Source organism: Rhinatrema bivittatum, chromosome 7, assembly GCF_901001135.1.
Source record: "Rhinatrema bivittatum chromosome 7, aRhiBiv1.1, whole genome shotgun sequence".
Lineage (NCBI taxonomy): Eukaryota > Metazoa > Chordata > Amphibia > Gymnophiona > Rhinatrematidae > Rhinatrema > Rhinatrema bivittatum.
The window spans coordinates 192,405,108-192,418,027 of NC_042621.1; the positions used below are offsets into that span (position 1 = coordinate 192,405,108).

A 12,920-nucleotide genomic window follows, 5' to 3' on the forward strand; every position below is an offset into this window, starting at 1 on the left:
TTCACCTTCTACTCACTCATCATAGTCTTCGTCTACCGGATATCCTTCAGATCCACCAGAACAACCGCAGGAACCGTATTCTCCTCCTGAAGATTTATCCTACCCAAAGTTTTTAGAAAAACTTGGAACCATCCTACATTTAGATGTCCAAAAACTACCTGACCCAAGGTCAGAAACACTTGGCCTTCTGAAGATTTTTGATACTCCAGGGGAACAGACATCACTTCCTCCACATGAGGTACTGGACAATGTCCTTCGAAAATCATGGGAAACCCCACACTCACTTTCTGCAGTATCACGGAAAATTGATCTAAAGTTCCATATACCAAAATCATCTCACTATATACTGTACCACAATTACCACATCCATCTATAGTGGTAGAATCTGTTATGCAGCGGTCTAAAAGATTAAAGACACATGCCTCCTATCCTCCAGGAAGGGACAATCAAACCCTGGATGAGTTTGGAAGGAAAATCTATCAAAATTCCATGTTGGCTGCTCGTATTCACACTCATCAATTCCTCATAATACAATACATGTATGAATGCATCCAAGCGGCCAGAGGTCCTCTAAACTCTACCGCGGAATCAATTCCGCCTCCTCTACAGGACATGGAAGAATGCTCGCGACACCTACTGCAAGCAGTTTATGAAGGCTTCGAAAATTCTTCTAGAGCTTCAGTTACGGCTGTCACAGCTCGTAGGTTAGCATGGCTCAGAGCTAGTGCTATCAGAGAAGACCTTCATGACAAGCTCGCTAATCTACCCTGTACTGGAGACAATTTGTTTGGAGAGAGGTTCCATGACACTATCACCCAACTGAAAAAACAAGCTGTAGCAGTCCAATCGTTGATGACACAATCTTCATTTAATTAGTAGATTTGCGTTGCTTTCGCTACGCTGTCAATGTCACCTTAGCCGCTAACATCCAGGTCAAAGTCGTCAACAATGGACTGCGATGTCAGGCTATTGTTGATGAAATCATTGCAAGATGCCGGCAGGCTGCAGATAATAGGGAAAATTGAGGAGGAGAGCCAGAAAAAAAATCTATTGTCAGGCATGGTTTGGCCCATGGGCCCTAATGTGCCCACCCCTGCTCTATATCCATTCTCCTGCAGCAATTATTTTTTTAGGTGCTAAAACCCTATGTTATAGTCTTTTTAGATAGATAAGAGAGACAATTTTGATTGGCTCTCTTGCTGTTTTACTTGTGGCAAACCCAGCTCTGCATTTGTACAACTTCTGTCTCTTGACAAAAATGTACCCCAAGTTGAACCTGCGACTTTAGGGAGGAAGCTGGCTGGTTTTATCTTATAACAGTGTTGCAGGGCCTCGTGAAACATTATCCATAAAAAAGTTTTTTTCCCTAGCTCTTTGGAAGGGGACTTAAAAGTTTTTCCTTTCCTTTTGACCACTCCTCACATAAGAACACTAGCAACAGTCCTCCAAAATCACTGTGGAAGAATACATTTCACCACCCAACGGACTGTAAGTAAAGATGCATATGCTTCTTCCAAAGAGATACTGCACACAGCATTCTTTACAAATCTTCTTTTCTGTTATCTGCTGAATGCCTCTCTATCCAACTGAATTCCTCTATCCAAGGTAAGTGGTAGCCTCCATTGTAACTGTTTTTGGCCAGAGGAGGAGGAGCTAAGAGAAATATGACACTGCATGTGACCTAAATAGCATCCAAAAAACAAAGCGGAAGCTGATCCAAGATAGCTCTGCAGCGATAAAAATGAAGAAGAGGATCGGTATATATAAAAGGATTTTTTTTAAATGTTGCCAGACTCTGGCCGAGTTTCGCTCTTCAAAGAGCTGCCTCAGGGGCTACTGTGTGAAAGAACTTTAAGTAGAATGATTCCAGTCAGTGAAAAAACAGGTAATGCATACGGTATATTCTTGTCAAGCAATTCTGCTGACACCTCCACAAGCGCACTACTTTTAAATATTGTAAAGTATACTCCACAGCGCGCCGCAGCTTTGCTGCTGATACTAAGCATAATTATTTGGGTTGAAGCTCTCACAATACTAGCGTGGCTTCCAGCAATAAGTACACTTTTCATACTAAGTTTACAATGTGCGAAAAGATCCAACATTCAATACTTTACAATATTTAAAAGTAGTGCGCTTGTGGAGGTGTCAGCAGAATTGCTTGACAAGAATATACCGTATGCATTACCTGTTTTTTCACTGACTGGAATCATTCTACTTAAAGTTCTTTCACACAGTAGCCCCTGAGGCAGCTCCTTGAAGAGCGAAACTCAGACAGAGTCTGGCAAGATTTAATAAAAGTCCTTTTTTATAACGATCCTCTAAATAGCATCCAGGCACTAAATACTATCCTGCCATATATATAAACATTCAATTGGTAATTTCTTGCTAGCATGTGTGGTAAAACTTTAGCGTGAATGTGAAATATTTTTTTTAGTAATTGTGCACTCTTCATTATTTTAATAAATATTACATTATATGCCTTTATAGCATGTGTGCTAAAAAATGTAGCATCTCCACACTGTTTGTTTTAGCATGAGCTTTAATGAGTCGGCCCATAGTTGGCATCTTATTTTACAGTGACTTTTATCGCCAGACTTCAGCTCTTTAAGCATTATGTTAATTTTACAAAGCTGGTGTAAATAAGCAGTAATCATGTTGAATTATTTAATTAGCATTTGAATCCCTTGTTATAATAAAGTGGTTCTGCCTTTGCTGATAAATGTCACTGATAATCAGCAATGGATTCTAGAGGTCATATATAAACTGTTCATATACCATTCACTTTAACAGCAGTATCATCATTTAGAGATAGTGGAGGGACAGGCAAATATAAAGCAGCAGCCAACTGATTAGAATATATAATGTTTTGAGTGTTTATTGATTTTCTTTACTGGAACAGTAATTACACTTTGCATGCATCAAATCCCAGAAAAGATTTTAAGTACTGTACTTTACATACCTGTTATTCATATAGAACAGCAGAGCTAATTATGAATATGCCAGCTTAAGCATCAACAGTGTTGGAGGTTTAACATCTTGCAATGTTGGAGGCAAACTTACATATAACCTGCAGTATTTTGGTTTAAATCGTGGGCACAATTAGAATTTAATAAAATATATTTTCAGACTAATTTCCATTTATATTGAATTATAATTTTTGTAATATTCTTTGAAAGACTGCAGGAATGTCAAAAGCAGTTTAATGAGTTCTTAGCCATCTGAAATTAGTTTTGTCATGCCAGAAAGTGTCTATTTACTACACAATAATTGCTATGTAAATTACAGATGCAGTGATTCTGTTGTGAAGCAATATCATGTTTTCCTTAGAGAAAATTTGTACCTTTGCTTGAAAGCCAATGAATAGTTCCATTTTATAAAAGTGGAAGGTCAAGAAGGTGAAGATTAAGAGCTAAGAGGAGGAATGATCCATTGACTAAATATTGTGCATACTTATTTCTTTGGAAAACGATGCTAATAGACAGCAGCATAATACTCATTAACTGCAATGCTTTTTATCTGTTCATTTTCTCTATAAGATTTCTTTTTACTCCTTCTGCTGATTTTTATGAGTAATACCTAATTCAAGGTCACCGGTCTAATCTGTCTTGTTTCTCCCACACCTGTGTGCCTTGTTTTGTGTAGAATGAAACAACCCCCAACTCAAAAACTTTAAGGAATATTTCCAGATGCTGCTCTTCATTTGCCAAGAGATGTTGCCGTAAAAGTATTATTGCATCAGTTCTTCCCTAGAGCTATGTAGAACAACGGTATTTTAGCAACATATTTGGCTTCAGTCAAGCAAAGAGCAGGAGCCTACATTAAGAATCAAAATCTCTTACTTGGCAGCATATCTCATTAGTTATAGGAACTGAAGGGATTGTCTTTGTTAACTTTTCATTTTGCATCAATGTAATCTGTGTTTTAGCATAAAACATTTCTAACAAATGTGGGACGAAGATTTTAAAGAGAAAACTTTATTTAGTGTTTTCTCTTTCAGTTATAAGAAACATAACTTCTGCATGCAATAAAGTGATAATTTAATAGAACTAACAATCAAAAGTGTTGGTGATCATTCTTAAGTCAAAGATCACCTAGTATAATCTACAAATTTTAAAAAGTAACATATGCAGAAATTCTCTTGTGATTATAAAGCACTGTACAATCTAGCAAAGGGATTTATTTTTCAATGTTACTTTTTCTAGAATTTAGGGAGACCATATTACAGGGTAGTAGTGACTATGGTCCCCCTCGCTCTTCCCTCTTTTGGTTGCTCGTATTTACATAACAAACTATGAAATAAGTCATGATGGATAAATTACCCCAACTTTACTAGATCGTCTGATGGGGAATCTAACCTGGTGCTCGAAGCCTGTACCCTGTTTTCTCCTCCCTTTTCCTTCCCAGGGATAGGTGTCATCCAAGAATGCGAAGCTGCTGACTATGAGGGAGCCAGAGACCACCTACGAATTGAAGGCCCAATTGTAAACTCACTTCCAGAGCCACTTGGCTGCCAACATGCACTTGCGAAGTGGCTATGCCCCCTGCTTTCCCAGGTAGAGGCTAAAGCCATACCAGGCACTGACCAGGCACATTCTACCAGATCTTTTCCAGACCTGGGCCATTCCAGACAAGTTAGGACACCAGCCATAACCAAAATCAGGCAGGCCTTTGGGGTCCTTCTCCCATTCTTATCCTTCAAGGTTGAGCACCCCACTGCGACATACAGTATAATTTGCTTGTACATGATTAATCTGTATAACACTTTATACCACTTCAATGCACCAATCTAGGTCAGCTAATGTTGTAATAACAACATTAGCTGTGCTATCTTGTTTGGAACAGGCTTTGCCAACTGAAAAATTTCTTTTGTATAGCTCAAAAAGCTTATTTTTGGGCTAGTCTTTATATCATATTCCCCCTTTTACCTATAAGTTATTATATCCTCCCACCCACTCCTAGGGTGTTATTTCTTTTTAAATAGTTCTTCCAATGACATAAGAACATAAGAAGTTGCCATACTGGGTCAGACTGAGGGTCCATCAAGCCCAGCCTCCTGTTTCCAATAGTGACCAATCCTGGTTACAAGTCCCTGGCAAGTACCCAAATATTAAGTAGATCCCATGGCTCAAACATGGTTAAAGAAAGTGGATTTGGTACATTGGAGACTGGGGCCAAATATGGAGCAATGAAAGACTATATAATAAGGATGGCCTACATTTCACAGTCAACCACACATCAAAATAAAGGGCGCACTGGTCTATATTTATCAACCAATTCAAAATTGTCGAACCACACAAACCTTAATTATGCAATAGACTCATTTGTAGGACCTCCGATCTACTTGAGACTGTGTAGGCATACAGACTCAAAATGTAGCGTACAGGTCCAAATTTAATATTTTTTATTTTGAATCATTTTTTTGCTTGTTTTTTAACTTTTTTTTTAAAAACATAGCAAGACCCCTATTGTACCACCTTCTTGGGTGTATCACCACACACACATGAAAGCTAAATAGATCTTCCAACACAAAGCTACCACTCTGCTGATCTTTCAATCATCTTTACGGGTGCTTATTTCACACACAGTGTCTGAGATATACTCATCTTTGAAACATTCTATAAGTTAAAAAACAAGCAAAAAAATGATTCAAAATAAAAAATATTAAATTTGGACCTGTACGCTACATTTTGAGTCTGTATGCCTACACAGTCTCAAGTAGATCGGAGGTCCTACAAATGAGTCTATTGCATAATTAAGGTTTGTGTGGTTCGACAATTTTGAATTGGTTGATAAATATAGACCAGTGTGCCCTTTATTTTGATGTGTGGTTGACAATTTTTGGACACTGGATTAAATTAATTTTGGGGCATTTCATTGGTGTGATTGATATCGTGACTACATTTCACAGTGACAGGAAAGAAAATCCTAAGTGAGAAATTCCAGTCATACTTCATCGGGCATTTAAGCTTAAAGGATGTTGGTGGCAGAAGGTGGTCAATGAAATTGGAATGTCACCCCCAAGCAATACAGGAAATGAGAGGAGTTAATAAAATCAATCAGCTCAACATTCCACGCTTAAGCAAAAGAGCAGAAAAAGTGACTGTGAAGAGTAGCAGTTCATGGGAGAAAAGTTGGAAAGTTATGACCACAAATGCTTGTAGCCTGGGCAACAAAATCCCATATCTGCATGCCCTAATAGTGGAGGTGGACTTGGACATTGTTGCTATTATGGAGACTTAGTTCACGGAGTCTCATGATTGGGATCTGTAACTTATTAAGGAAGGACAGAGAGGACAGAAAAAGAGGCGGAGTAGCACTTTACGTAGAAAAAAACAACCCAAACAATATCATAGCAAATGAAATGCAGAGGATGTGGAGTAAGGAAGTAGCATTATGGGCTATCGTAAAAAAAAAAAAAAAAATTCTATCTGGCTTATCTTTTCTGCTCGTTTGCTTAAGCGTGGAATGTTGAGCTGATTGATTTTATCTCCTCTCATTTCCTGAATTGCTTGGGGGTGACATTCTAATTTCATTGGCCACCTTCTGCCTCCAACATCCTTTAGAGTAAAAGTAAAAAGAAACCAATCTAGTTCTCAAAGGAATTTGCTAATAAAATAAAGGCAAAAAGAATGGCATTCAAGAAACACAAAGGTTCCCAAAAAGAGGAACACAGGGAAGAATATCTGGTGAAGCTGAGGGAAACAAGGAAAGCAATCAGGAAAACAAAAGATCGAACAGAAGAAAGGATTGCTAAAGAGAGAAAGTGAGGTGACAAAACATTTTTCAGATATATTAGTGAAAGGAGGAAGACCCAAGGTGGTATAGTAAAATTGAAAGGAGACAAGGAACAATATGAGGGGAAAGATGATGAAATAGCAGAAATATTAAACAAATTCTTCAGTTTGGGGCTCACTAAAGAAAGCCCTGGAGAAGAACCATTGCTGGTTGATAAGAATTTGGATGGGAGAGGAATATATATATATGCAACCCTATTTACAGAAGAGAATGTATGGGAGGAGCTAGGAAAACTGAAAGTTGACAAGGCCATGGAGCCAGATGGGGTACATCCCAGGAAACTAAGGGAACTCAGAGATGTGCTGGTGGGTCCACTGAAAGATCTGTTCCTTTCAATAGGTCCCTGGAAACAGGAGTGGTACCACAAGATTGGAGAAAAGCAGTTGTGGTCCCATTTCACAAGGGTGGTAGCAGAGAAGAGGAGTGAAACTACAGGCCGGTTAGCCTCACCTCAGAGGTGGAAAAATTAATGGAGACTCTGCTGAAGGAGACGATAGTGAACTATCATCAATCAAGTGGTTTTCTGAACCCAAAGCAACATGGATTCACCAGGGGAAGGTCCTATCATACAAATCTGATTGTTGATTGTAACTAGATAATTGGATAAATAAAGGAAAAGCACTTGATGTGATTTACTTGGATTTCAGAAAAAATTTTTGATACAGTCCCACATAGGAAGCTGATGAATAAAATGAGAAGCTTGGGTGTGGGCACCAAGGTGCTAGAGTGAATTACAAACTGGTTGATTGACAGGAGACAATGTGGAATGGTAAATGGAACCTGCTGTGATGAGAGAACAGTGTTAAGTAGAGTACTTCAAGGAACGGCTTAGGGACCGGACCGGTTCTGTTCAAAATATTCATTAGCAACGTTGCAGAGGGGATTAGAAGGAAACGTTTATCTTTTTGTGGATGCTGCCAAGATATGCAACAGAGTGGACATATTTGAAGGAGTAGAGAGAATGAAAAGTGATTTAAGAAAACTTGAAGAGTGGACAAAGCTTTGGCAGCTGCAATTCAATGCCAAGAAGTGCAGAGTTGATGCATTCGGTGGTCCGTGGGCAGCTCCCACGAACTGCTGCCCTTTCCTCCCTAGCTGAGCTGGTCCTGCTGCCTCCCGACATGGTGAACTCTGCCAACTCACTAACGAGCTCTACGCAGTAAGACACCGCCAGCCGCATGTGCTGTGCCTTTCCTTAGGCGCGTGCATGCCCGATATTGCCCTATTTAAAGGGCCCATGGTGGGAAAATCCCTGCGGCATCCCTTGATGACATCACAAACTTAGTCCTTAAAGGGCCAACTCTGCCTCTTCCTCTCTGCCTCAGCAACAGGTCCAGTTACTCTGTAGTGTGTGTTGCTACCAGCCTTCGTCCCAGTTTGTTCTAGTCTTTGTCCCAGTTTTCGTCTAAGCCTGTTGCAGTCTTCATTCCAGTCTTTGCCCAAGCCTGTTGATGTCTTTGTCTCAGCCTGTTCTTGCATTGCCTACCCTCTCTGCCCCTCTTCCTCTCTTTGGATGGATACCTGCCTCTGACCCTTGCCTGAATTTGGATATGCCTAACCACTGCCTCCCTATGACTATAGCCTGGCCTTGGACCACATCTACAATCACCAACAGAGTCCATTGCTTAAGGCCTGCCGGCCTGACAGCCAAAGGCTCAACCCAAGGGGAATGTGAGCTGGTAAAGATGAAGCTCCAGTCTCCGCTTTGCCTGGGTCCACCTGCCAACAGTGAGAACCTGCAGGGCTCCTCCTTGCAGGTAGAGCTAGTTTTGCCTCAGCCCAGGGGTCCACAGACACAACAGTTTGCTGAGGCCATGGACTCAGTGGACTTGACTTCACTCCAGGCCATTCCTGGCATTGCTTGCAGGCTACAAGACCAACAGGAGGCCCTGGAGCTCTTGGCTGCAGCGAAAGACTGCCTTTCCAAGCATCTGGATGTCCTGTCTGCACCAGCTGCATTGCCTCCACTGGTAGCAGTGCCACCATTCCTTACAGCACCCAGTCATCCTGTATCTCAGCTGCCAGCTCCTCCTGATATGCAGGGGATCCCAAGTAGTGTCTGGTTTCCTTAATCAGTGCAGGATGCACTTTCAGCTACAGGCTCTACTATTCCCAGATGATCAGGCCATGACTACCTACATCCTTTCATTACTTGATGGTCATTTCCCTTCTTGGAATGAGGGAACCCCATTCTTCTTGACCTCCAGCAGTTCATGGAACATTTTCACTCCGTCTTTGAGGAATCAGGTCAAGTCACTGCAATGGTCTCCGATCTACTCTGCCTTTGCCATGGCTCCCGAACCTTAAGTGAGTATACAGTGGAGTTTAGAACCCTGGTCTCTGAATTAAATTTCAATAAGACAGCCTGGTCACCATCTTCCTGGAAGGTCTTTCAAGGAAAATTTAAAGATGAGCTCGCTGCCCGGTAACTCCCTACATCATTGGAGGCCCTAACCTTGAGAATTGATAGTTACTTGCAAGAAAGGCTTTGGGAGACCCATCCGGCATGCAGAAGCATCTCCCTGGCAGCCTGCTCTTACCAGCTAAGGCCACACTGTTGCGATCCCCCCTGTTGCTGCGCTACAGGAGGTCTCTTACCTTCCTCTAGAGGCCGCTCTGAAGCCTGGGCCTCGCCTGTGTTCCATCCGGGACTTGCTCCAGGGCCTGAGAGGCCTAGCTGTGCCGTGGCTTGCATGCCAGCGTTTGGACTTCCTGTTTGGCGACGCCCTTTCCTAGGGGCTGGCCCGCAGCTCTCCACCTGACTTATAGGACCAGCGGTGGGCGGTCCTGGCAAGCTCCTCCCAGGGAGTTGCCTTCTACCTCCAGTACTTAAGGACTTTCTGTTCACTTGCAAAGGGCCTCCGGATCGGGCTCTACAGTCGTCTGTAACCTTGCCGATCCAGGTCCCCCGGTTTTGCCTATGCCTTGATGGGTTCCTGTCCTGTGTCTCTGCCTAGATGTTTGTTCCTGTGCCAGCCAGCCGTAAGGACTTCGGATGTGAGTATCCCAGCATCGGAGTTCCTGTTCGCCTGGAGTTTCCCTGCACCCTCCTTCTCAGCGTGGTCCATGACCAGCCTTCCTGGGCTGTGTAGGGCGCGTCTGGGACAGGGTGGTCCGCGACTCAGTCCCACGGGTGGGCTGAGTAGGGTGCCCTGATGGACAGTGCCATGTTTCCGTCCAGCCTTGTCTACAGTGTCTGCTTCAGCCCTTGCCCGGATGTCTTCCTGTCTCTGCCTTGACCTACGTCCTCGTCTGGTTCCTGAGCCTTCTGTCCTGTTGGGCCCTGGAGTGGCCAACAGGAGGGATTCGTCCCACGGGCTCTTGAGCTTCTGCCAGCCGAGGGGGCTTCGGATGTGAGTATCCCAGCATTGGAGTTCCTGCTTGCCTGGATCCTCCCTGTGTCTCGCTTCAGCCCTTGTCCTGATGTCTCCGTCTTGCTTCAGCCTGCTTCTGCCCCGTCTGATGTCTTCTGTTTAAGGACTCTGTCTGCCCTCGCCTCTGTCCGGCCTGCTGCCCATTGCCGTTCCCTGCGGCAGGTCCGAAAGGGCCGGGAACAGTCGGAGGACCGTTCATTAGTCAACTTCCCCGTGTTGGCTACCATGGGCATGCAGGTCCGGCTGAGGGTCGGACTCCCTGCTTCTGTTCCTGCCTGCCTGGCTCACCATGCCTGCTCAGCTCACCTCCCACGGTGTGGCTGGGGCTCCTCCCTAGCTTTCGCCGTGGCCCAAGGGCTCACCACCCGCTTACGACGACCGTGCCCGCGCGCGCTCGTAACACACACCTGACTTCGCCTTCCCCTCCAGAGGAACTGATGCAGTTGGGACACGGGACACAGCCCCAGAAGAAATAGTCAATTGCAAGCAACTGGGCCTCTGTTTCTCCTGAATAGCTTGGTACTATCTTTTGCTCACTGTCCTGAAAGATCGGGAAACACTGACATCTAGGGTCATTTGGGGAGACGACTCTAGGCCTTACTGCTCTGGCTCCTCAACTCCTCTTGCCAGCCACACTGGAACTGGGCTCAATGTGCTTTCCTACTTTGTGGATTCTAGTTCTGAAGGAAACCTTATTCCACAAGACCTTATTGACAATTGTCCAAATGATTCCTCTGCTCATCATATCCTCAGGCTATGAGGACCCACTACTGGAACAGATTACTCAGAACAATGTGCCTCTGATCTTACACATTGGCCTTTTGTACTCAGAAAGCATCAGTCTTCATGTTATCTCAGGGCCTTTAATCCCATTATACTCTTCCTATCATGGCTCCAATAGCATCGGCCTCACTTTGACTGGGCCACCTTGGAACTCATCTGCTGGGTGCGTGGATGTACAGATTCCTGCCTGGTATCCATAGAGCTATCTTACCTGTTGGCTATGACTTCCACACTTCTAGGACTCCCACTTCAATATGCGGATTATAAAGATGTCTTTTCCAAAGAGAGTGCCGAGACACTGCCGGCTCACCGTACATATAACTGCGATATTGAACTCATTCCCAGGTCTATGCCTCCACAGGGCTGGGTTTGCTCTCTGTGTTCACCCAAAACTGAGGTCATGACTGCCTACATCCAGGAGAATCTGGTTTGTGGATTCATCTGGCCTTCCTCTTCTCTGGCAGGAGCTGGTTTCTTCTTTGTTGGAAAGAAAGGCAGATCTCTGAGACCATGTATAGATTACTACGGCCTGAATGCTATTACTAAGAAACACTGATACCTCCTGTCTTTAAAACCTGAGCTCTTTGATCTCCTACAGGGCACCAAGATATTCATGAAGCTGGATCTCAGGGTGGCGTGCACTATGAGTATTTGGTCATGCCATTTGGACTTTGCAATGCCCCGGTGGTCTTTCATAAAATGGTCAACGAGATCTTTTATGACCTGCTGTACACCTGTGTGGTTGTATACCTGGATGACATGCTGATTTTTTCCCAGACCTTGAGCGCCCATTGTAGAGATGTTCGAATCATTCTACAGTGCCTCCGATAAAATAACCTCTATACCAAACTGGAAAACTGTCTCTTCAAGCAAGAAAAACTCCCCTTCCTTGGGTATATAGTCTCACAGGATGGGTTTCTGATGGACCCAGCCAAGGTAAAAGCCATCATGGACTGGCATTGCTTAATGGGGCTTTGAGTCTTACAAAGGTTCCTGGGGTTTGCTAATTATTACCTCCAGTTTATTTCTAATTACTCTCCCTACTGCCCTCACCTGTAAGGATGCCAATGTCAAGGATTGGGCACCAGAGATTATGGAGAATCAGAAATTAAAGGATGTCTTTGCTTACGGACCTTGCTTACGCTAAGGGTTCCCAAACGGCCCTTCATTCTGGAGGTAGATGCCTCTACTCTTGGGTAAGGGACTGTCCTCAGCCAACACAGCTCTGAAGGGTTGCTTCATCTGTGTTCTTTCTTTTCAAAGAAGTTCTCTTCAGCTGAGCACAACTACAGCATCAGAGATCGGGAGCTCTTGGCAGTCAAGTTGACTCTTGAAGAATGGCGATATCTTCTTGAGGGGGCTCAACATCACATCACTATATACACGAGCCATAAGAATCTTGAACATCTATATCAAGTTCAGCAGTTCAATGCTAGACAGGCCTGCTGGTCCTTGTTCTTTGCCCGGTTCGATTTTGAGTTGCCCTGCACTCAAGAATCAACGAAAGGATGCCCTCTCCTGTTCTTTTCAGACCAAGGATGTTCCAGGACCTCCAGGACATATGTTCGACCCCGCTAAGATATTCTTGGCTGCTATGGTACCCGTCCCTCCAGGGAGGATGGTAATGCCTTCTAGGGATGTGCATTCGTTTTGAACGAATGCGCAATCCGCAACGTATAGGTCCCTATTCATTGCATTCGTGGGGTTCCGAAACATATGGTGAACCCCCACAAATGCAACGTATCATTAACAAATAAAACCCCCACCCTCATGACCCCCCCAAGACTTGCCAAAAGTCCCTGGTGGTCCAGCGGGGGTCCTGGAGCATTCTCCTGCACTTGAGCCGTCGGCTGCCGGTATTCATCACATCCTATCAACACAGTTATACTAGTGATGTTCCTTTTGAGTTAGGTATTCAAAATGCGCCAATAGACTTTGCCCTTACTATGTCACAGGGGCTACCAGTGC

The 12,920-nt window shown here is 43.8% G+C and overlaps 1 protein-coding gene across 2 annotated transcripts in view; it reads left to right on the forward strand.

The window, feature by feature from the left end:
• CTNNA3 (catenin alpha 3) overlaps window positions 1–12,920 on the forward strand; it is a 2,257,234-nt gene that overhangs the window by 184,782 nt on the left and 2,059,532 nt on the right. The window contains exons 6-7 of one of the 2 annotated variants that reach the window (XM_029609715.1): window positions 1,428–1,488; window positions 4,405–4,553. The exons of the other annotated variant lie outside the window; for it this stretch is intronic. Of the exons in view, the coding sequence (XP_029465575.1) occupies window positions 1,428–1,488; window positions 4,405–4,553 (210 nt within the window). The remainder of the gene's footprint in view (window positions 1–1,427; window positions 1,489–4,404; window positions 4,554–12,920) is intronic. 2 annotated transcript variants of the gene reach the window in all.